This window comes from Carassius auratus, chromosome 25 (genome assembly GCF_003368295.1).
Source record: "Carassius auratus strain Wakin chromosome 25, ASM336829v1, whole genome shotgun sequence".
Classification (NCBI taxonomy): domain Eukaryota; kingdom Metazoa; phylum Chordata; class Actinopteri; order Cypriniformes; family Cyprinidae; genus Carassius; species Carassius auratus.
In genome coordinates this window covers 7,740,503-7,766,580 of record NC_039267.1, presented here as the reverse complement: position 1 = coordinate 7,766,580, position 26,078 = coordinate 7,740,503, and the positions used below count along the sequence as shown (strand labels likewise).

The 26,078-nt window shown below is 32.6% G+C and overlaps 2 protein-coding genes and 1 long non-coding RNA gene across 18 annotated transcripts in view; 2 read left to right on the top strand and 1 right to left on the bottom strand.

Annotated features, from left to right (window-relative positions):
- LOC113043178 (uncharacterized) overlaps positions 1–521 on the top strand; it is a 26,827-nt gene extending 26,306 nt beyond the window's left edge. For all 15 annotated transcript variants that reach the window (XR_003275700.1, XR_003275693.1, XR_003275697.1 and 12 more), the window contains one exon: positions 385–521. This is a non-coding gene — a long non-coding RNA (uncharacterized LOC113043178). The remainder of the gene's footprint in view (positions 1–384) is intronic.
- Positions 1–11,323, bottom strand: part of LOC113043177 (adaptor protein, phosphotyrosine interaction, PH domain and leucine zipper containing 2) — a 21,590-nt gene extending 10,267 nt beyond the window's left edge. Inside the window, exons 1-20 of one of the 2 annotated variants that reach the window (XM_026202397.1) lie at positions 11,167–11,323; positions 10,106–10,204; positions 8,793–8,852; positions 8,637–8,708; positions 8,228–8,315; positions 7,200–7,241; positions 7,042–7,100; positions 6,809–6,955; positions 5,471–5,553; positions 5,243–5,395; positions 4,978–5,166; positions 3,486–3,528; positions 3,295–3,351; positions 2,345–2,439; positions 2,093–2,242; positions 1,868–1,923; positions 753–927; positions 626–662; positions 405–557; positions 283–330 (exon numbers count right to left, since the gene is read on the bottom strand). In XM_026202397.1, the coding sequence (XP_026058182.1) occupies positions 283–330; positions 405–557; positions 626–662; positions 753–927; positions 1,868–1,923; positions 2,093–2,242; positions 2,345–2,439; positions 3,295–3,351; positions 3,486–3,528; positions 4,978–5,166; positions 5,243–5,395; positions 5,471–5,553; positions 6,809–6,955; positions 7,042–7,100; positions 7,200–7,241; positions 8,228–8,315; positions 8,637–8,708; positions 8,793–8,852; positions 10,106–10,204; positions 11,167–11,322 (1,962 nt within the window). In that variant the 5' untranslated portion in view covers position 11,323. Of the gene's footprint in view, positions 1–282; positions 331–404; positions 558–625; positions 928–1,867; positions 1,924–2,092; positions 2,243–2,344; positions 2,440–3,294; positions 3,352–3,485; positions 3,529–4,977; positions 5,167–5,242; positions 5,396–5,470; positions 5,554–6,808; positions 6,956–7,041; positions 7,101–7,199; positions 7,242–8,227; positions 8,316–8,636; positions 8,709–8,792; positions 8,853–10,105; positions 10,205–11,166 lie in introns of both variants that reach the window. The other variant, XM_026202396.1, reaches the window with a different exon arrangement.
- A 2,568-nt stretch (positions 11,324–13,891) lies between these two features.
- LOC113043176 (overexpressed in colon carcinoma 1 protein homolog) lies at positions 13,892–25,782 on the top strand. The gene is made up of 5 exons (XM_026202395.1): positions 13,892–14,048; positions 16,489–16,513; positions 19,423–19,458; positions 19,539–19,618; positions 25,064–25,782. The coding sequence occupies exons 1-5, from the start codon at positions 14,006–14,008 to the stop codon at positions 25,066–25,068; spliced, it is 189 nt and encodes a 62-aa protein (XP_026058180.1). The 5' UTR covers positions 13,892–14,005; the 3' UTR covers positions 25,069–25,782.
- The last annotated feature ends 296 nt before the right edge of the window (positions 25,783–26,078 follow it).

Genomic DNA, 26,078 nt, shown 5'->3' with positions numbered 1-26,078 from the left:
AGTGTGATATTTCTCTTGCTGCTAGTGTGATGTATATAAATGAGATATGATGATAAACTCATACTGGGGCATTTTTTGCACCAATATCTTCAATTTTATGGCATTGTTACAGTTGATGTCCTGCATCATATTTGTCAACAGTTTAAAGTGTAAGATGATATTTTTCATTACTAATTAAGTAAACGTTAAACTGCATCCATAGTACACACACATCTAACGGACATTAAATTGGTGTGAATTATGTTTGGAATGGTATATTTTAATCAGATATTGTGGTTTTACCTTCTTTGCCTCAGAGATCTCCTTCCCCAGGTTTATAGTGTAACAAATCTAAGAAGAAACAGCAAAAGGTCATGTGTTAATCTGATATTAAATGTGTTACAGTTCATGGTCTGCAGACGGACCTTCTCTCCTTCAGTGTTGCTCTCAAACACGAACACGCTGAAGGAGGCCTGATCCTCGCCTCCGTTGCTCCAGTCGCTCCCCTGCAGGACAAAGCCCATCAGCCTGCTGTTCTCCTGATGGGCGGCAAACTGAGTCACCTCCTTCAGCTGGAACTGACAAACACACACAACTGAGATGCTTCCGCTGTCCATGTCTGGCTTAATAAAACATCAACACTTACACTGATCTTGGTGACTTGTGTCTGTGGATCGATCAGTCTGTAGGCAGACACAGAAACACTTAAGCATCCTGTATGTATGTTAATATGTGAAACAGCGTCTAGTTCAGAGGTGAGACGGCATGCGCACCTGATGCAGCTGCTGGTGACCATCAGGTGGGATTCGGTGGTTTTGAAGATGTTGTGAATCGCACGAGCGGCGAGAACCTGCCTCATGGCTTCATAGATCACTTCCTGTGTGTGACCGGCCCGAACGGCCATCGAACCCAAGAACCGCACGGCAAACACCTGCTGCAGGAGCGAATCTGGGATATTTCACAGGAAATAACAATAAACCTTTTGCAAACAGAAAAGCCTATTTAAGGAAAGTAATGTTTAATAATGACATTTAATAAGTGCATTTTCATACTGTGATTATGATATATGTATATTCGTGCTGTTAAACGATTAATCGCAACCGAAATAAAAGATTAAAAAAGTTTTTGTTTGCATAATATGTGTGTGTTCTGTGTATATTTATTATGCATATATAAACACACATTATATATTTTGACAATATTTACATGCATATATAATTATATTTATATTATATAATATTAATAAATATATTTGACATAATATTCTAATATATTCTTAAATATTTTAAGACAATTATAAGTATACAGTGTGTATATATATTTATATATTGGACTAAAATATTCTTCATTTTTTATTAGTCATTAGTTTTAAAGTTTTTTTATTTTTTTTTCATAGTAATTTTCAATATAATCATTTATATATAGTATTTTTAATATAGAAAATGTATAAAAATAGTAAACATAAATTATTTACAATATTTTGTATACTGCTACCGTTACTCAATGCTCATATTATTATTTTTAAATATTTAAACGTATAATTTAAAAAAGTACTTATATAAAATATAATACGTGATCATTTCATTGACAAAACTTTACTGAAACCATGGATCAATTAATAGACAGACAGATGCCATAATGTAACAGTACATATAAAAAAAGTATAATATAAATTAATTATACATTAAGTGGTTTAATCAAATTAATTGATAATAAAATTATTTATACATATATTTTAATAGTAAGTTATATATACTATATATTGTGCCTTTATTTAATTTGAAAGCATAATAAGGAACCAATTTTACATTATTAGCAGAATATTTTTGGTATTTTCATACAAAGTAGTGCTCTTTTTTGTTTGCTAGTTAAAATGGGCTCGTCTCACCGTGTGTGTCTGAAGCGTCGTCATCATCCTCCGTCTCACCGAAGGGGTTTGTGCGCCTGACAGAAAACAAGCAGTTAAAACTGAGCAGACACCGTAAAACTATAAACACACTGTAAAACACACAAACACGGCCCATAAAACCATAAATCTACATAAACACTTTACAAAAGGGCAGACTGTTTGTCATAAGCTCTCCATGTGTTCAGGTGGTTTTTGACCTCTGACCTCGCTCCAGCTCGGTTCTGGTCCAGGAACTCGGACGCAGGCAGCACAATGTCAAACTGGATCGGTGTTCCTGGGACGATCAGATCTTCAGGCTCCAGGGTCGTCGGGGGTTTCTGAGGCTCTCTAGAGCTCCCAGCGCCTGGTTTCGCTCTACAGAACAGGATTTTACATCAAATCGTTTAGAAAGATCTATTAAAAGAGTTGAATAAGCTAGGAGTGCACGAGTGTTCAATCTTCATGAAATGTTCGTACCGGTCGGGGTTAGGAGAACCCTCTGCTCTCTTCTCAAAGCTGGTGATGGGGGTCACAGCCTGGAGGGCCGTCTGATGCAGCCTGATCGCCACGGCCTGAAAACAACACACACACACACACACACATTCACTCAGTGCTCACATTAGGTGTACAAAATATTTAATACAAAAATTTATTAAAAATAAAGAATAAATAAAGTATAATAAATACAAAATTTAATACAGTTAAAATCGTTTTGCCATTCATTAAAAAAAATATATAATTATTATTTGTAAGTTTATATACCATGCAGTTGCTAGGTAAAACCTTTTTTTAAAGTGTGAGTGTATACTTAAATATACATATACATATATACATATATATATATATATATACACACACACACACACACAAATTGTATGAATTATTTTTTGGTATCTTAATTTTCACAGCGTATATATTTTAATAGTGTGTGTGTGTGTGTGTGTATAAATAAATAAATATAAAATTAAATTCAAATAATACATTATGTATCTGATTATTACAAATATATTTTCTTAAAAATATAAAATAAGGAAATATATAAAAATGCAAAAATATACATATGTATATAAAATGTATAAAGAATGTTTTTATATGTGTATATATTAATAAATATATAAAAAGAAAATGAGTTTCTAATTCTCAGCCTAATTTAGCGAAACAATGCCATATATATATTTATGCATATATATACAAAAATATATATAAAATATGCAACAGAAATGTGTGTGTAATATTTTGTTTATATATGTGTAGCCTAAATTTAATTAAAAATGCATTCTAAATTATTAGCAGCATCCTAAAAACTGGAAGACACATCATTTCTAAATCATTCACATTATGTATTGGATTATAACATCTTTACTGCTAGCCGATCTGTTTACCATGGTATAATTGCTATAATCTGGTTTGGCAACTGACAGACATACCTCAGGATTGTCAGTTAGATAAATTTGTCTGGAAATGTTGTTGAGGGTGCAGATCCACTGAGGAGAAAGACAAAAGAAGTGTACAGAAGGAATGGACATTTATAACACATGTATTTTTAATCGATCTGTAATGAAGAGAGTTGGTTTAAGAGTGTATTTTGTAAAGCATCTTTACTGAAGCCTGTAAATACCTCTTCATATTCCTTCTTACTCTCAGCCTGAAGAATCAGAGACCTGGAAACAGAGAGAAAGAGAGAGAGAGAGATGGCTGCTGTGTGTTACCTCAGGAACTGAACTGGTCAGTGTGAACGGCAGGAGTAATGAGCAGATCACAGCCCTGTTTAATCAATCAGCAGGAAACTGATTCTGAGATGTGTACATTACTTCAGCACCATCAGACATCATTTTGGATTTATCTAACCTAACGGCTGGATTTAAAGTTAAAGCTTGTTTTACTTTTTTTGTATGTTATCTGCCGTTATATGAGTGAGCGAATTACAATTCTAAATCGAAAGACACATATTCTAATGATATAGTGATGTTAACTATTTGGCAGATACTTGTTCAGTGTTTATGTTTATGTTATTTATGTCTTTATCCAAGAAATCTGGATATCGATATTTTATTCTGATACTTATCTTGAAATTTATTCAGGTTTAATTTGGAGAATTTAAAAATGCATTGTTAATTCTTGCCATTTTATTAAATTTTATTTCACAAAATGCAACCAGTCTAGTCGTTGAATCAAATATGATATATTATGTTTACTATTACTTAAGGTCTTTGCACACGGAGTCCGAAATTTTTGTATGCGTTTTTTCAGGGGGGTGGGGGGTTATACAGTTGCGAAAACGCAGAAAATCTAACCCGATCCAAATCTTTTATGACAGATAGTGTGTAAACCCGATTGACAATGTGAGGTCATATTTATTTTTTAACGTGCAAAGATTTCGGACTTAGTGTGAAATCACCTTTACTGTTCACTAATGTGAGAAATAATAATTACTATAATTTGATATTTACTTTTTTTATTTGTCATTAATATGTAAAATGTTCATAAAATATCCAAAAACTACTTGCACAGTGTGATATATTTCATTCAGTTGTGTTCTTATGTGACCTTTAGCAGTGAAAATGAACATATTGTGCCTTTAGTTTTTAATTATAAAAATTTTGAAACAAAACAATTCCACACACTATGCCAGCTTGCAAAAAATATCTCCCTGACATTTTATTAAAAGCAAAATATGATCGTTAAAATTTATGAAACTTTTCATTAACATTTTTTTAAATTAAACTTATTTTTTGTATATGTAGTATATATAGTCTGAAATATCGTTTTTAAAAAAGTATATATATATATATATATATATAAAACACATTATATCTTATAGCATTATATATATATATATATATATATATATATATATATATAATTGTTTATCACACAATTATACATAATATCAATATTTTATAATATGTATGTAGTATATGTAATATAGTTGTAAAAAGTTCAATTGAATATCTCTTGTTTGATTTCCCCAGATCATCTACAAAATCATTCACTGTAGCAGCCTTGGAACTTTATGAGCTGACAGATAAAGCCTGCCTTTAGACCATGAACACTCAGACACACACGCACGCATGCACACACACACACACACACACAGACCGTCTCCGTACGTTTTGCCGTTGGGTGCAGTGATCTGGAAGCAGTAGCGGCGGTCCTCACACTCGATGGCCATGACAGAACTGTTGTCCAGATCCAGGACCATCCCACCTGCCACCGCGCCCCGCGGCTGACACATCAGATTACCGCCCTGCGTGAAGAAGAACAAGCGGTCCCACGCCGTGGTCACCAGACCCGTCTTACTGCAGGACACAGAGACCTTCCTCAGCATGTCACCGGCCGCTTTCATCAACCCCACAGACACACACTGATACATACTTCCTGATGTTGAGGTAACCGGCTTTCTGGATGAGGCCGCGATTCACAGGGACCTGATCGTGATCCGGCATGTAGACGGTGTCATCCACGGACAGGAGCTCTCTCTGAGACGAACGCATGACCTCTGCTTCCACCTCTAACTGAGACTCAATACTGTCCCACAGACAGACACAGCAGTCAGTCACAGCCAGTCAGTGACCAATCACACAAATCAGTCCGCTCCTTTACCTCTGATTCATGCTGGAAACTGAGCTTAGAAAACCGTCCATCTTCTTCGACACCAGCTCCATCCCCTTCTTAAAGAAATTAATCTGTGGAAAAAGCAAACGGGATAAGAAACACAAACTTGAATGATTTATTGCTTTTAAAAACCAGCTGTAAAAATATAAAAATGTAAATAAATTATTTTACATTATTTTAACATTTATATATACATATTTAATATAAATATTTTAATACTTTTATTTTCTATTTTATTGTCTACTTTGAAAATAACTGGTATTATTCAAATAAATAGAAATATTAATCTAAAAAGCAAACAAAATACTCTATTAAATTTTCTTTTAATAATACAATAATTTTCTTTTTCAAAATAAAATAATAATAATAAATTTGTCTACTTGGTATTTATTTTGATGTTCCAGAAATAACAAAATCATATTAATCTAAACAATACCAAGCAAATAAAACAGCGTTTTTGAAAGGTGAAATTTTAATAAGCAATATAAATAACCTAATGTTTTTGTGTTAATTGTACAAGTTTATTTTGACTATTTTTTTTTTTTGTAAAAGTTTGTCTACTTAGAATTTAAAATCTTGAATAACTGAATTCTAAATACCAATATAAATCTTAATAAACAAAATTGTACTCTTTAAGTTGTAGTGAAGTGTACAAAATAATATAAGTGTAATATAAATAATATTATTAAATAATACTATTATATATTAATATATAAAAACAAACTAATTATGATATGGTGTTCCAAAAATAAATGAATATTTAAATAATTATTAAGAATAATCTAAAAACACAACATATAAAATTATAATTTTTAATTTTTTTTTTTTAAATAATTGTATTACTAGAAATACAACCATTTGTTTTTAAATTTGTCAACTTGGAATTTAATATAATTAAAAAGCCACCAATATTAAAGAAATAACAATATTAATTATTAATATTAATACTGACATAAATAAAACTATTAAAAACACCAAGCAAATAATACGAAATATCTTCAAATATTTTTTTTTATTTGTGTACCTGAATTTACATGGCTGTAAAAAAATTTACAAAATATTTTTTTCATATATTTGACCCTGGAGGTATATTTGCAGCAATAGCCAAAAATACATTGTGTATGGGTCAAAATTATTAGTAATATGCACTGCTAAGAATTCATATTTATTCAGTTTTCAGATGATGTATAAATCTCAGTTTTGAAAAATTGACACTTAATATTGTTATTTATGAACGCATTTGAGAATCTGAACTATTTCTTCATCCAACCCAGCGCTAGACTCCAAGTATGAATTGATAGCGAGGTCTAGTTGATCATGTCAGACCTGAGCGTGTGTGTATCCCAGCATGGGCTCCAGCATGGCCACTCTCTTCCTGTACTGCAGCGCGTTCAGAGCACAATAATACTGCATCGCCGCCTGATGCTGCTTCCTGCGGCAATACGCCACCTCTCTCACCACCTCGGCTTTTATCTGTCCACACACACACACATTTAACTGCTCCACACTGGATTCTACTTAATGACATTCATATAACACATCAGCCAATCCATACTTACCTTCTCATTCTCTCTCTTTTTAGGTAAACGACTATATTTCACCATGGCAGCTTCATGCTCTGAAGAGACAGAGACAGACAGAAAAAGTGGAATTCATTTAGCATTGAAATATCTTTGCTTCTTTTATTCGTTATTAAGAGACATTTTTAACCTCATACCATCACTGGCGATGCCGAATATCTCCTTCAACGTGCTGATCTCTGAAAACAAACACGTCACAGCTCTTTAAAATCTACTTGACGTTATTTTAAGATCTGATTACCTGACACTGGGATCATATAACAGGGTAATCACTTAAAAAAAATACAATAAAAGGCCTTAAAAGAAAAAAAAGACAGGTTCAAGAGTCTTAAAGGTACAGTAACACAAGCACTTAAACAGAGAGATTGTGAGAAACGCTCACGAAATTATAAACACTGATAGAGATTTGAGTCATTTGATATTAATAAATATTAATATTCATCTAAAAGATACAAAAAAACAGCATTACTGTTTAAATAAGTGATATGAATAATACAATAATATTATGATTTTTTTGTCTTAGAATTTAATGATCAAAGACATCAACGTTCAAGAAATAAATCAATTGATTGAAATATAATTAACAATATTAATATGAATTAAAAAAAAAAACAAACAGACAAATATATTTACAATAACATAAATACTATTTTTATTTTTATTAAAAAGTCATTTATCATTAAATTTGTCTGCTTGAAATGTAATGATGTTTAAGAAACAGCTGAATAAATATATAGATAAAAATACACATTATTCTAAAAACACAAGCAAATTAAATTGTTTTTTTTAAAAAATATTATTATTATCATTTTGGCTTATTATTTTGACACTTTAGAAAAATCCGTAAAAATACATATCTAAACAGTCTATAAAAAAAGAATCAAATAAAAAATGGATGTAAGAGTCTTGAAGGCGCAGTAACACAAACATTAAACATCAGAGAGATGGTGAAAGAAATGTTAATTAAATTACTAAAGAAACACTGAAATTGAAAGTATGAGTAATTTAAAAATATATAAATATTTTTTTATATACATTTTTTTTATTATTATAAAATATTTTATAAATACATAAAACAAAAATACATTCTATAAATGAACGAATAATAAAGTAAAAAAAAAATAAAAAAAAATAAAGAACACAATCTTTAAAGTGAGTGTTGTACCTGTAAGGTCCTTCTCTCTGAATTGCACCATGGGAAACACCATCTTGTCTGCAATCTGAGACGCCAGTTCAACGTGCAGAGAGTTCAGCTAGAGAGAAATTATTAATATTGTAATAATTATCTTATTTAAATATTTATAAGCTACCAGTGTGTTGTGTGTGGACTATACAAGAAAATGAAATCATCACACTGTGAATTCTTGCAGCTTTGATCAAGATAATATTAAAAAGTCTGCAGTTGAAGGTTATGTGATCTTGCTGAAGGTCATATGATCAGGTGATCTTAATATCTTGGCAAACATCAAACAACCTGCATGAGAGAACCAACCCAGAACACCTGCCACACGACTGATGGCCCTGCGCGCTCACACACACACACACACACACACTCTCTGCAGGTGTCTTCTCACCTCTTCCACGCTTTTGGCGAAGTGCTGTAAAGTGTTGATCACCTCTTCATCGCCCTTTGCCAGAGCAAAATTCTGCGGCCACAAAGCATCAGGTCAGATAGATCAGTAACACATCAGATATTCAGACATTGATGACTGCTAATGCACCTGCTTTACCTGTTTCTCATAATCCAAGAGCTGCTTAGAAAGCTGTTCTGTCGCCAGAGCCATTTCATTCTGCAGAAAACGAGTCAGATGAACAATCAGAGTCTTATACTAACACACACAGATCTGAAATCTGAAGATATACACTGCGGGAACTTTGTGTGCAAATGTTTTTATTATTTATTCATTTATATTTGTCGAACAGAAAATGATTAAATGAAATCTGAACGTAAATGTAAACCCCAAAATATAGTTAAAAATCTAAATATACAGATATAAATCTATCAAATGTGTTAATAATATATAATCAATGTTTAGAACTATTCACAATTTACATCAAGGTATTCAGAATTATAAATATCAATTCAGATTACATCTTAAACATTTAAATATTTACATATTATAAACATTTATATATTAAGTTTTGCATTTATATACTGATAGTTTATATTTACGCATTCACAGTTATATCTATATTTTCAGAATTTCGATTTTTATATTGAGCTATTACTACATACACAAATTTACATTTCTATTTTTAGACTTTAGAACTACATATTCAGATTTACATTTATATTCAGATCTAAATCAATGTATATTCAGGTTTGCATCTATATATTTAAGATTTACATTTATATATTCCAAGAAAAAAATGACTATCAAATTTATAATTTAAAATATTTACATTTACAGTCCTATATTTACAATTATCACTTAATATTCAGAATTTAAAAACATATATTAAGTTTTTATAGAATTATTTTGCTGTATATTCAGATTTGCATCAACATATTTAAGATTTACATTAATATATTCAGAGTTATAATTACATGTTCAGATTAAATAAATATTAACAGATTAAATAAATATTCAAATTTATAGTTTAATATTTAGAAATAAAACTTCATATTCAGGATTTTAAAATACCTTTTTATATTTCATATAATTATTTCCTGTGTATTTAAATTTAAAGTCACAGTTTATTAATTCAACATTCATCATGTGCCATATATTATGATGTATAACAGAATATTCAGTTGAAAATAATTTAGGGGCGGGACCTGAGTTTGTCCGTAAGGATTTGATTGGATAGTAAATGTTATGCTGTGATACTATTGGTTATTATTTTCCACACCCCTCTGGCCTTGCTGACATCATCAGAAAACAAAATGTTTTTCATCAGACTAAAAGACCTTGAAGTATATCTTTAAAATAACACGCACTGATGATTCATGCACAATAAACTGAACATTAATTTTAAAATACAGTCAGCTGAAGTCGATGTGTGTATATGTGTGTGTGTGCGTGTGTGTGTGTGTGTATACCTGTGCTCCAAACACTCTTTGCATAGACTGGAGCAGCTGGTTTGTGTAGTTAGTGAGCGTGCCTGCATCCTCTTCAAACACACTGAGCAAGGACCGCGTCTGCAAACACAGGACGCATACAGTTCTTCATATTCACACAGTGTCAAATGCACTAAGTGAACCCAATAAGCATTTGTGCAGCATGAAGCATGCTGGGTGTATCAACAGGTGTGTTCTGTCAGGGATCAGGACAGACTTTTGGGTGTGTTTCCAGTGCAAACAAAGCGAGTGACGGGGCGGACACCATCTGTGGGTTCATAATATCCAGCACAGAGCATTATGGGATATGACTCAGAAACATCAAGTAAATCATTATTTCACTGATGATATCTCAAGTATGTGGGAGAGGCTTTCACGCTTTTGAACTGCTATAAAATACCATGCAAATTAGGCCTAATGATGACTTTTGCAAAGGCAGCAGTAATGAAAACCGGTTGTGTCAGTTGCTAATCTGATGCTGAATATCCCTTGGTGTCGTTTCTGACCTGACGTTTTTGATTTGATACTCATATTTGATACTTACTTATAATGTACTTGTGTGGGTTGGACCACTTAAAAAACATCTCACTCCTCCCATACAGGCACCTTCATTTACAACTCCACTGCTAGCAACACATTTGCAACTTTAAAACGTCTAAGATGAAAATAAGACGCGCGTTTGTAGCGTCAGATGCACGTATGTTTGACGCGCATCTCTCATGTTTATAAACATATGATTAACATTCGTGCAGGATGCTTCTCGTCTATGGCGCTTATGTGAGAATAAAAGGCTTTAAAAATGAACCACACATACAATTAGATTAACTAAACGAGCTGAGGTGATTTTCCGCCTAACAGTGCACCTAAATTTAATCTAAAACTATGCTTTGTTTTGATTAGCTGGCACATAAACGCTGCGCCCAGCGACATACTATACGCGGGTCTCGACAACCGAATAATATGGTTTGCAACGCTTAACACACAAAGGCAAAGTGTTATGAGTACTAACGCATTGAACAAAGGTCCAGTAAACGGATTTTTACCTGCGGACTGTCTTGCAAGGCCTCCTCGAGTAATAATTTGTGGTGTACGGCCGGCATCTTTCGCGTCGGAGACGGTGGGAACGGAATAAAGGGATGAGGAATACATTTCCCAGCATGCTGCTGGCCGGATACGATCCGGAACTGCTTTGGTTGCATGCTGGAAAATGAAGTCCTATTTTAGTGGAACTGAATCTACTGCAAGAAATACACAAAAATATAGCGCCATAAATAGTAATTAAAAAAGTATTTTGTCATGGGGACCTCAAATCATATGTAATATTTAAAAAGGGAAGACAAACTGATTTTTTTCTTCCATTTGGAGTCGGAAAGCTTGCTAACTTCTATCCAACAGTACCCTCTGCTGGACTACACTGGAATATTGTCTCCCTTTCATAGTTTTAAGGTCAATTCGTAGATAGATTGATTTAATTTATCTTATATAGTAAATATTTGTATATATATATATATATATATATATATATATATTTTTTTTTTTTTATAGACATATTTTTATACGAGACATATAGAAACAATATGGAGCATAATTTAATGCATCAGTTAAAAATTTTAAATGTTTTCATGATCCGTTTAGTTTTCATTTGAGATTACAGCATAATTCTATGTTCACAATAAGCCTAGTGAACGTCACTACAAAGAGGAACTCCTATTTTGTCCACTGTCTTGTGTTTACATCTCTGTATCATGTACAGTCCTTGAAACTCAGAAACCAACATCTGTGTGTGTCCTCCCTTTGTCAGACCCAAATGATTTCTAACTAGATTTCTGAAAAACAGAGATAGACTGACAGACAGATAAACAGGCAGATGAAAAGATTTGAAGAGGCCTTACTTTCTTCAGAGTCCTTGTGTTGATGTTAGTGAGTGTCTCTGTTTGAGTTTCTCTTCAGGGCTGAGCGGTTTAATGGATAAAACAGAGATGAATTTTAGCAGAAAAAAAGACTGAGGTTTATTACCCAGAAATAAAAGAGCGCTTGTGTGTGGGGACGGTTGTTTTTGGCATGACACTTGATGACTTTATGCTTTTGGCATGTCATTTTTTCAGGGTTTCTGTAGTATTCAGGGCAGATTTTATGAACTGGACAGACTTACCCTTAAGCACTTACCGTGCTTTCAGTGGCAGCTGAAAGTGTACCACCTTTGATATTTTTGTCATTTTGTATTTTGCATTATTTTTAATATAATACAAATTTTTTTTTCACTTGACAAAATATGTAGCATTGTCACCATAAAAAAATGTTATTTTAATAATTATTTAAAAAAAAAAAGTCTAAATTTTTATTGTTTAAAATATTTTATTGTTTAAAATATAAAAAAATGGTATTGTTTTTATTAAATATTTAGTAATTTGTATCCATTTTATTAATAAATGTTTATAATTTCTTGCTTTTAGCTTCTGCTGTTTTTATCTGTCCTCTTTTTTAAATATATTTTCAAATTCTGACCTATGAATGTTTATTTGAATGTTAATTAAATATAATTACATCTCTACAACACTGTATTGCATTTCTGTTAATTTTTATTCATTTAATGTCTTCATTTTAATTATTTTATATTAGTTATTTATTTTTATATTTAATAATAGATATATTTTATTTCGTTTTTTATTAAATATTAATTCATTTGTATCCATTTTTTAATAGCTGTTTTACTATAGTTTTTTATTTGTCCAATTTGTTTTATTAAAAATAACTTAAAGTTCCGGCTTTTTTACGTGTTTTATTTGTTCAATGTTTGTAATGTTCTGAAATGTGAATATTTTTACTGATTTTTTTTTTAATTAATTATGCATGTAAATTATTTATATTAAATACAATTACATCACTTTCATTCATTGCACATTATACATTTTATTGTACATTACTTAAGTTTTAATAAATATTTGTTATTATTATTCTGCATGCTTGTTTTTTTACAGTTTTTATTAATCCTATTTTATTTGGTTAGTTAAAATATTCTAATCTGTGAAGATCTTTTAATAATTTTAATAATACTGACCTGTGAAGATGTAATTTTTATAATTATTATCATATATGTGAATAACAAATGTATATTCTTAAATATTTATTAGATTACAGACATAAAAATATATTTACTGAATTAATAATATTTTTTTAATAAATCATTACTTCAAACTGTAAATTAATTTGACATTTTTTACATGATAAATATACATTATTTGCATGACATATTTTTACTTCCTGCTTTGAACTTTTTATAAACCTATTTTATTTAGTTCCTTAAAATATTCTAACCTGTGAAGATCTTTCAATCATTTATTTTTTAACTCTGTATATTAAATAAACTCTGTATATTAAATATTTATAAAAATTCTGACCCGTGAATATATTTAATGGCTCACTGTTTGATTTTTAACAGTTAATAAATTGAATATGTACATTAATTTGTAAACTACACATTTACATTTTACATTTAATCATTTAGCATTTTATCATTGTTCTTTATACATTATACAGGTCAATTATTGACATTAAATATATTATTAATAGTTTGTTACCGTTTTTATTTTTCCTATTTTATTTATTGATAAAATATGTGTACATTCTGACCTATCAGGAGTTCCAGCAAACTCAGTTATGTTCCATGTACAGTAAAACCGACAGCAGGCCACACCCCCTCTGTTTCCACGGCAACTCTGTCAGGGTGGAGGAGAGAGCGAATCACGTGGGGCTCGAGCATCTCTCTCTCTCTCTCTCTCTCTCGACTGATCTCGAGGCTGTGTTTGACGGAGCTCGTGCATCACATCAGAGCCGTCCTTCACTCACTCGTCCTTCTCCTCTAAAGCAGGCGTTCCTGCCACGATGGGATGTGGACATTCCTCCGCCAGCAGCACGACAGCAGGGGGTGAGTGTGTTTAAACCACTCCACGCGCACTGCTCTCATCAATGGACGTGTCAGTTTGTGGATTCCAGCGGTTTGAGGTTTGAATTAGCGCGCCGTTTGCCCTTAAACACTTGAATTACGCGCGTGAGGGAGCTTGACAAAGTCCCGTAGTAGGCTACTCGACGGAGTGATGTGGAGGAATGTGGCTTTAGTCAGACACAGGTGAGAAGGATCAGTCACCGAGAGTCCGTCCCTCAGACGACTAATATGTATTCAGCTCAGATCTGTGCTTATACACTCAATGAAGAGAGCGTGTGTGAGCGCGACGGAAGGAAAAAAGAGACAAATCACAATTAAGATCGCTTTAGCCTCTAAAATGTTTCTTCTAGACGGCTATGAGAGGCACTTTCGGTTCTAATAATCGAACATTTTCTACACTAGAGGTTAAGAAAAGGCTGCTCGGATTCGATCAAGACACAAAGGAGTCGATGAGGTCAAAAGTCAGAGATCCTTTTTTCGCTTCATGGACAGCTTTGTACTCTTACTCTATATACATTTGAAAAGAATCAAGGTTCTTTTTTAGAATTTGTGGTTCCAGGAAAGAACTTCTAACGTTCCATTCCACAAAGGGCTCTTTAGATTGCTATAATGGTTTTCACATTAAAAATGGTTATTTTAAGAACTGCTCATTGAAAGGTTCTTTGAGGAACCCATGCTATTAAGGTGTGGAACCGAAAATGTTCTTTATAGTGGAAAAAGGTTCTTTAGATTGTTCACTTGTTCTATACACTAATAAAAAAAATTATATATTTTAAGAACTCCTCACTGAAAGGTTCTTTGAGGAACCCAGAATGCTTCTTTGCTGTGAAAACACAGTGTTTTGGAATAATGTCAGTTGATTCATTTGTGACGGTTTTCATTTCTCCATTTCAGGAGAAACAGTATACTTAACTGAGACATATCTGAGAACACCATGATGTGTCCTGAGCAATATTTGAGCACTAAATGTTACCTTCGCAAGCCTGGATGTTGAAAATGGGATGCTTAAAAGGGAGTTTATTGCTTAGATGATGCTTTTCTAGAGCTCTAGATGGTCTCCCAACATAAAACATAGAATCAGTCATAAATGAGTTTAGATAAAGCATTTGCATTTGGAAGATGTTCAGGGTCATACTGAGAACATCTGAGGAACAGGAGAGTTAATGAAAACCTAGTTGCATCTCATTGCCATCCACAAGGTTCTTTCTACTTCTGCTTCTTCATTAGCATGTCTGCTTCCATCTATGGTTCTTTAAAGGTAGAGAAGGTTTAGATTTTTAAAATGTTCTCAGAACGAACTCTTCTATGGCATCACAGCAAAAACCCACTTTTGCAATCTTGATTTTTAAGAGCGTGGAACCAAAAAATGAAAAATATTCTTATGACCCTCTGTTTGGGGCTATATATTTTGATGAGTGTGATGCTGAGATATTGAGGATATGGAAGAGATCTCATTTGTGAACTTTCTTTCGTGGACTGTCACGAACAGTACAGGACCTCTGAGGAGTAACATGTAAAGATACGCTTCTTGACCCCGATAAAACTGACCTGGTTTTTTAGCTCGGTTTCTTGAGGACAAAACACACTCAGAGAGAAGTCTTCAGTGCAAAGGTTTTCAGCGTTCGTCCAACATAGATGGATGTTTTGTGTATAATGACTGAATCCTCCGAAACAAAGAGTCTAAACACATTTAAATAAGTCAAAATCATCTGTCGGTGCTGTCAAACGATGGCTCGAGGCATTTAGACTTTAATAAAGACTGTGTGTGAGCGAAAGCCAGATCTCTTTGAGAGGAACTGCCAGGGTGAATTAAGAGTCACTGCACAAATGAACGTTTGTAATCAAAGAACTGAACCACAGACTGAAGAAGACTACTGGAAACATCCCTCTTGTGACCTCTAAAATCAGTGCAGTCACTGAAAAAGTTGGAATTGGCAGAATTACTGGACGTTTTCACAGTGGTTTGGATGAAAAATATGGCAAAAATGGCTTTTAAAGATCCGTTCACTATTGGACACCAGACAATTTAGCATCATTGAATATATATATATATATATATATATATATATATATATATATATATATATATATATATGATACAGTTATTTATATATTTTAGGATAATTATTAGAATAATAAATTGAATATTAATATATTTTATTATATTAAATACAATAATTTTATTAATTCATTTCATACAATAATTTATATATTTTTTATTTTATAGATTTAAATAATATTAAGGAGACTTATAGAGATTTTTTTTATTAAAAACATTGATAGTTCTCAATAAAATGGGTTACGCACTAACAGTACAAATATTGATTTTACACAAATATTTACAATTATTAATAACAATTTTTAAATGTTCTTAAATGTTCCTTAAATAATTAAATGTACTTTTATGTTGTTGTTTTTTAAGGTCCAGCAGAAGCTGCCAAGGATGTGTGAGTAATTTAATTTATGACATATCCAAGCATACCATATTCATGAATCTGAGCCAAAGAATGAATGTCGCGACCGCTATAGTCCCACACTGACCCGAGAAAAATTAATAACAGCATACAGCGCTGAATTCATCAACACAACTGACAACAGCTCAATGCAGCATCAGCATACATGCACTGAAATACACACACAGACTGAATCCTGGGGGAGAATCAATCGGCTGGTTCCAGCTAACACTAAAGCAGCTTCAGTGGCACACATGGGCCCCTGAGGGTCCAAACACATGCTAACCAATCAGCAATCATTTCCCATCCCCCTCAATGCCTGACACCCCTCCGTTTACTGTCAAAGACACCAGACGGCATCCGTCCCATCCGTGGAAAAACGCCAGAGTGTGTTTAGATTTCTGACATCAGCGTGTGACTTCTGTTTGACATGGTTTAGCATTTAACGTCTATAAAAAGTCACAGAGGAGCTGAATAAATGCTTTCCGCGTGAAATATTTAACGATTTTCCATTCTCGAATCAAGTCGTGGTAAACATTCAGCTTTAGAACGTATTCCAGAAGTTAAAATCCCATTCCAAATCTCTGGGAATGGCATATTTGATTCAAATGAAAATTAAACCAGCTGGATCGTTCAACCAGCAAAACATTGGAAATTTTAAGTAAAGATGTGAAAATTAAATTGAATACTGAAATTTATTAGTATATTTAAGTTTTTAGTATATAAAAATAAATAAAGGATCATATAATTAAATTCATGACTTACTGTATAAAATAATTAATTTTATAATTATAAAATGATAATAAAAAACATTATATAAATTATAAAACGTAAAATGGATTTTTATATTTAACTAAACTAATTTTAAAAGTTAATAAGTATTTATATTTTGATATAAAAATATTTAAATAAAATAAATTTGTGCATTTAGCAGACGCTTTTTTTCCAAAGCGACTTGCATTTAATTCAGGCTAACAATTTTCTCCTAACATGTTTTCCCTGGGAATATATAAAATAAAATATATATTACAAAAATAATATAACTATTAGTGCTGTCAATCGATTAAAAAAAATTAACTAATTAATCGCACAATTTTTTAAAATTAATCGCGATTAATCGCGATTAATCGCAATTAAAAGACTGAAACTTTTTGGATATGTAAATGTAAAATGTAAATAATTAATGTAAACTCAAGACAAAGAAACTATTTAAATTCAAAATATGATTGTTTATTGGAATTTTTGTTTAACTTGTAACACAGATTTTCTCATGTAAACAACATACCTGCAATAAACCATCAATATCCTCCAAATTAACTGTTGGCTTGAAAGCCATATTTATTACAGAAATAAAAACACAGGCATGTAAGTACCATTTGAATTTCAAAACAATCAATGCCAATAAAAAACAAAAATGATTTCCATGTTGAAGTGGACTGCAAAAAAATTCCAAAGTATAGTCATTGCCAGTGCTTTAAGTGGGCAGGTAGGCACCAGTACTCAGTACCAGCACTTCCAAATATAGCTCTTGAGCGTACCGCCACCTCTCCGCGCGCCCAGAACGTGCTTGTAGCGTACCGGTACGCTCATTTGGACATCTGTTTTAATAGAGGTTTTAATCTTTTACCTGCACTGCCGATTTTCAGAGCGCCCTTCACAATGCAAGCTTCCTAATTCATCCCACCCAGAGAAGAAACTACATTACCCATTCACCCTTAAGTTACACAGGTGAATAGCGCATGTGTCGCTTTCCAACTGTTAAGTGTCAACAACTCAACGTGGCCGGAGAAAGTGTGTGAAACTCGTTGTGAGTTATACTAAAGCAAAATCTTGAGTATTTATTGTCTGACAAACATTAAAAACTGTCTGCGGAGGTTGAGTCGTCCTGCAGCCCCCGCTGGATGCTCATTGGCTGCAGCATCTTTTTTCTAAGTTCTAAAAAAATACCGTAGACAGCAAGGCACAAATTTAGATATTCATTTATCTAATTAATCTATAGCCTATGCACAAAGACAATATGATCTTTTTGTCCCCTTTTTGTGTTAAAGCTTGATGAAGAGAGAGAGCGCAAGTTGCTGCAGCTGAGGAGGACAGTGATGCACGCGTACAGGAGTGATTGACAGTTCGCGGCACTGTGTACAAAAAAAAACTCCGCTACACAATTATTTCGTTATTTTCGTTTAAGCTTATTAACGTTAGCGTTACAGAAAGGTCTGATTTACGCACTGTTACAGTCATTGTTTTTTTTTTTTTTTAAACAATGACATTTGAGTTAATGATTTTAATGTTGCTGTTTCTTGTGGCAGACTGAATGAAGAGTAATGTTTCTTGTGGCAGACTGAAGAGTAATCCGGCAGAGTTTTATACTGAAACTTTCCGTCTAAAAGTCCTTCCTTGGTCTTATCCATATTTCTTTGCACATTGAAAACACACATAGGCCACAACTGGAAATAAAAAAAAACTACAACCGCGTTAATTGCGTTATTTTTTTTTAACGCGTTAAATATTTCAAATGAATCGAATGCGTTAACGCGCTAATTTTGACAGCACTAATAACTATAGCTTTTTTTAAGCTTTAGAGTGGATTCCGGGTTAAAATCCCATTCAAAATCTCAACTGCGAAATCAGAAATGGCATTTTTGAAGCAAATGGAAATGAATCTGTGATGGATAGATATACAGCATTAAAAGCAAAAGCATTAATAAAATATACCTCTGCTCTATAGAGTTCATCCACAGGCTCTTTCTCAGATTAAACCTGCTTCTAAATGTGTTTTCATGTCATATCTGACTGATTCCCATCAAATGTACAGTTGTATTTTTGATAGGTCTTTTTATATAAATTGATATCTGGCAGATGTGTCAACCACAGAGATGGTCTTCATCTTTATTCTCTTGATGCAGGACAGAAGATCCTTCGCCGGATGATGAGAAACGAAGGTTAGATGGAATCATGACAAGACTGAATATGAGAGTGAATCTGGGCAGTGATAATGAGTGTGTGACTGTGTGCTCTGCAGGAACTATGGAGGAGTGTATGTGGGCCTTCCTGCTGACCTGACCTCGGTAGCTGCCAGCCAATCAAAATCCACACGTAAAGGTGAGGAGCACGTTCAAAGAAAGACAGAGTTTTGAGATTGATAAAAGCAGAAGAACAGAAACAACAGGATGTTTCGCTTCACTTTTTTTGTCTAGGTCAAATCTGAGTCATAAGTTTCATATTAAAAAGCAAAGTCTGCTTCCTGACTAAGTGACTGGACCAAACATGCTTCTGTTGTCATTTCAACAAAGCTGCTTGTTTTCCAGCTGCTTTAGACACAAACAATGTGATCAAATCAATGGATTGAAATGAACCACAATTAATTTTGTGATTCCAGATGTTTGGGTATTCTTCAATGAATGTGCATTTTTATAATCCAATGTTTTATATACAAAATAAAAAAAAAATGTATTAAAAAAAAATATATAATTTCATTTTAAAAGGTGTACATTCTAATTATATTTTTTATATTTATTTTCAAAAAGTGTGTTCTTTAATAAATATATGTAATTTTGTGTGTGTATAATTTTATTTTATATATATATATATATATATATATATATATATATATATATAGTTAATTTTTTGTTTAGCACTAAAATAAATAAAAGGGAAAAAAATGAAAGTAGACTATATTATATGCATTATACATTATATTTAGACATACTTGTATATAATTTAATAAAATAATATATAATAGAAGGCATATTAATATATAACATACTTTAATATAACTTTAATGTGTTTTCTTCAATAAAAATAATAACTACAAATATATATCAATTATAAATATATATATTGTTAATTTTTTTGTTTAGCACTAAAATAAATAAAAGTAATTAATAAAAAATGAAACTACACTGTATTATAAACATTATACATTAAATAAATTATATATAATAAAAGGCATATTAAAATATAATATACTTTAATATAGCTTTAGTGTGTTTTCTTCAATAAAAAAATAATTACAAATATATATCATTTTTATTATATATATATATATATATATATATATATATATATATATATATATATATATATATATATATATATATATATATTCTAATTGTACATATTTTTAAAGCATTTTAGGTTATTTGAATAATTGTAAGTTTCAGTCCCCTGGTTGAGATGAATCACTCTTATTAAGTGTGTAGTTGATTGTTGGACTAGCCATCTAGATGACCATCGTGACCCATTTCTAAAACACAAAACAAAATAGCCTACCATATAAAAACAGTCCTTGCTTTATATTTCCAGACTTCTGAAGCCTTTGTCTGATGAATAAATAGCAATTTAAACAGTAATTTAAAGTGAAAAGACATTGGTTTCTCTATAATGTGTCAGGCATTCTGTTGCTGTATGCATTAACAGACAACAGGACATAAAATACTAATGTATGTAAATTACCCTTAAGGTTATAATGCATGTTTAAAAAAAGGAAAAAAGAGCACGATGAAAGACCTCACGACAACACAGTCGTGATTGAGGGCTATAATGGCTGGACTGATTACCCATAATAACCCTGTGTACGAGGAAGCAGCATGCAAAAGGGGAACAGATTGCGGTATTACATTTATATTACACAGAACAACATTACCGCACGGCTCCAGAGAGACTTTCGAACTGGATCAAATCACACGTCACGTTACATTACTGCTAAAAAACACGTTTCCACTGTATGTGGAGAACAGACTCTCAAATCAGAGAGATATTCGGTGTTATTAACTTAACAACAGCATATGTGGCGTATATGATGCAACCCATCCCTCAGTACGCAAACAAGAACATGTGCACATTACTTTAAGAGTCATTAGCAAATTTTTGGACATAGATTGGATGTAACGATAAACATTACAAGGAAAAGTTCACCCAAACTTGCTGAAATGCGAAAATGTAATCGCGTTCAGGCCATCCTAAATGAAGATGAGTTTGTTTCTTCATCAGAACAGATCTGGAGAAATGTAGCTTTACATCAGTTGCTCAGCAATGGATACTGTGCAGTGAATGGGTGCCGTCAGAATGAGAGCCAAACAGATTATAAAAAACATCACAATAATCCACACCACTCCAGTCCATCACTTAATGTCTTATGAAGTGAAAAGCTGTGTGTTTGTAAGAAACAATTCCATTATTAAGACGTTTTAGCTGTTGCTTCTGGCCAATGTTGTTGATTAGAGGTCAAGAAGGACTGCTTTTTGGATTAGGCACAAAAAAGGAAAGAAAAAACTATTCCTTGCATGAGAAATAAATTCACCACTTTGTCCTTTATTGATATGTAGCCTACTCTCTGATACATTAATACCAATCTCTCTTCTGATATGACCTTATATACCCTCTAGCCCCCCCCCCCCCCCCCCCGCTTTATTTAACCTTCAAATATAAATGAAACCATTTAATTAAATCTGAAATAATTATTGCTCACTTGTTCACAGTAAAGAGGCTGATTTATTGTTTAACTGCTTTTTTGAGGCAGTGAGATTTAAACAATATACTAATAATCTCTTACAAATATATTTAGTATATCAAGATTTCATCTTCTGGTAGTTTCAAGGTTCATTTTATGTCTACTGTATGTTGTTGTTAAGCTGTTTCTCACTGTGTCAAACCAGCACTTTCCTCCAGATCATCCATGCTGATTTCTTCAGCTAAAACGAAAGAAAATATAAATCCGGAAAGATGATTGAATCATAAAGTACCATTACACTGTAAGAAATAAATCTATAAAATAACATGATAAAACACATGGCAGCTCATTACTAGAGATTTATTCATCTTCCTTTAACCCTAAAATACAACATAATTTAGTACAAAATGTTAAATACAGGTAAACACCTGTAAAAAATAAATAAATGCAGAAAATTCCTTCAAATAAATACAGTATATTTGTGGCCTATTTTTAAGGATTTTTTATTTAGGGAGTAGAGAATTCAGAAAATGATCTCACCGTTTTCTTTTGGCAGGCTGCAGAAAAGATAAGAAAGAAGGTGCTGAGCATTTCTAAAGTGTAAATATACCTAAAAACACACACATTATTAATATATATCAATAACAAACAGTTGTGTGTGGACATGAATAAAGATTAAATAATAATTGTTTACCTTCTTGAAAGAGATATTGTTTCTAGCTGCATAGAGGAATAATAACGTTTATTGAATCCTTTCATACAATAACGCATATTATTTTATATATGTGACCCTGGAGCACAAAAGCAGTCTTAAGTCTCTGGGGTATATTTGTAGCAATAGGCAAAAATACATTGTATGGGTCAAAATTATTGATTTTCTTTTATGCAAAACATCATTAGGATATTAAGTAAAGATCATGTTCATGAAGAGTTTTTGTCCTACCGTAAATATATCGAAACTTTTTTTTTAGTAGTAATATGCATTGCTAAGAACTTCATTTGGATAACTTAGGTAAGGTTACTTTCTTAATTTTCAAAAATTGACCCTTAGTACTGGTTTTGTGGTCCAGGGTCACAAATGAATATTTGATTAATTTCTGTCATTTGCTTACCCCCAAGAGTCTGAGTGCAAAATGCAGACAGTTATTTCCCAAAGGGTGGTATGTCTCATTATAGTCCATAGCATCATGAACCAACTGAGAGAAGTTGACAGGAATAGCCATCTTTAGACGGACGACACGGTACGGCTTGTTTACAATGAAGTTCTTCAGACTTTTCATGTTCACTGTGCCAGACTCACTGATTGATGAATAACTTGTGATTTTATCAAAGAATGTTGCATTCTCAGGAGCTATAAGAAACAACAAAGTTTGTAGATACACAACTATTAAATCATATATGTATATTCAATTTTTTAGGGTGTGTGTGTGTCTGTTAGTTAATAACCCCAAGACATAAACTGTGGTTTCTCATTTCATTTAATAAAATCAAATTATTACCTGTAAACTCAATGACGTATCTTCCACAGTAAATCCCAACGTGGTAAAATAGAGAGGCATTTATTTTCCTCATAAGAAGATCTCCAGTTCTAATCTTAGCTGGTAATGGTGAACCTGTGCCATTTTCCTCAATCACTTCAAAAGCCTTGTGGGTTCCATTAATTAAGAAAACAGTCTGATCCCAAGTAATCATTGCAGCTCTTAAAGAGGGATTTCTTCACATATATGATATGTCTATATCTTGACCGAGTCTGTCAGCTTCTTCTCTGTTCTTCTGCACTGCACGATGTCTCTTTCAGTTCCTGTGTTTAGCACTTAAAATGAGTTTCATTTTTAGGGGTAAAGCCACAATTTCCTTTCCTTGTAGTTTAGGTGTGTGTTGAATGCAAACCCCAGGAAGAAGCAAAAGGTTGTTTTGACTCTTCTTCAAATAGCTCGAGAAGAACAAACTGCTAAGTGAAAAGAACATATTTTCCACCATAAAGAAGCTTTTGTTCAATGGAAGGGCAGTAAAGAATCTATATTTTTAAGAGTATACGAGGACTAGTCGAGTAGTTGAGAGATCGAATACTTCTACACTAGTTGGCGCTGTCAGAAACAATCGACTACTCGAGCATGCTTTAACCATAATGCATGCAAAGAGTTTGCAAGTACAGTACAACGTGAATTTTAGTTTTACAATATTGCATGTAGATGTTACTTTCTATGACTTAATCCATGTTCATTCAAAAACGAATAATGGACAAGGAATAATTTAGAAGTCATGCAATAGAGTGTAAAGTGAATGAATGTAAACTTTTGCTGTCATTAATTAATGGACTGGAGTTGTATGGATTACTTCATCATTGGATTATTGTGATGTTTTTATCAGTTGTTTAAACTCTCATTCTGACGGCACCCATTCACTGCAGAGGATCCACTGATCCAGTGGACTACTGGGTGAACTATTCCTTTAAATCTATTAGTCTATGACACTGACCTCACACAATTCAGCAAGTGCTGTCTGGTCATTACCTTAAAAATAGATTTTTATGTAAATCCATTTTTGTGTAATGTTATTTAAAGTGATGTGTCATTTACTCGCCCCCGCAAAACAAAGAATGAAAGCCTTACAAGTTTGGAAGAATATAAAAATGAGTAAATGATGAAAGAATTTCCATTTTTCAGCGGAACCATATCCCTTTAACACGGAATGCTTTCAGATCTTTTATCTTCATATTTGTAACTGAATCACTTATTTTCTGTGGCAGTCAACAGATGCTATAGATGTTGTCTGTAGATATAAAGATTAAATAACCCAGAATATTCCTGAATGTCAGTTTGTTTTCACTGCTTTTGTGAACAGCAGGTGCCTGTCAGCTGATTCTCTGATCAGAGTCCCGACTGCTCAAAGTGTGTGTGTGTGTGTGTGTGTATTCATGACCCGTCACCTTCTCTTTAATAACTTGTTTAAAGCTTACCAGAGAAGACAGATCGCACACTTTAATGCATGAGTTTTCTAATAAGCGCCATCTGTTGAAGCTCAAACCAAACTGAATTGTTAGATCACTCATGTTGTAATGTAAACGAATAGCTGTTTTTTATCTTCTTCTCCAGACTGAAAGCAGATCGCATGAAACAACAACGCTAAAGAACCCAAGCAAGATGTAAAACGGATATTCAGACGATATATTCGAGGATGGAGCTGCTTTTGGAAGCGAATCCAGAATGGGTCGGCACTTCGGAATGACATCACCGTGACATCATACCGGCTGGCGTACAGAAGGGTTCTGTTCGGAACACTGAGCATTATTGTGACTATGAATGTAGACTCTGTTGTCATGGTGACCGCCGACCCCCCTGACCTCTCCGTCCACCAGGAGGACATCCTGGTATTTCGGAGTCACCATGGCAGGGCATTTCCTGAGTCTGGAGACCCATCAGATCTGATCAACTGTACGTCTCATAACTGCAATAACTGACTCTACTGAACCTATTCCTTCAGGGGTTTTGTTTTCTTTCTTTTTTAATAAAAATAACAGTTTAGTCAAGATGTTTAGCACTAACATGACTAGAGCTGTTGACATGACTACTTATTAATATATAGACCGTAGTTTTCTTATACATTTTGATAGTCACCTCACTATTAGAGTTAACATATTAATAGCATTTACTAATGGAAGAGTTCTATTTATTCTATTTCAGGTTATTGACCTGTGATTGTACAGTGAACATTTTTAGTGACTAATGTGAATTCTGTGTATGAATTAAATAAATGAGATTTGAAGAAATGGAGTCAGTGTCTGCATCTGGAACATTTTTATTTGTAAAAAGAAAAGTGCCAGGATTAACCAAAAAGTAGTTTTTCATGCATGTTAAAGGTTATTTATAGAATAATGATGCCAACAAAGAACCTTTATTTTAGTTTAAATGCTTTAGTTTAAAAAAATATATAAACACTTCAAAGGTTTTTTCAAAGCAAGAAAAAAATAATAATACTTGAATTCACTAAAGATGCGCTAAATTAATAAAAAGTGAGAGTAAAGAGACATATAATGCTACAAATCTATTTTAAATAAATGCTGTTCTTTTGAACTTTATATTTATCAGAAAATCAAAACTGTATCATGAT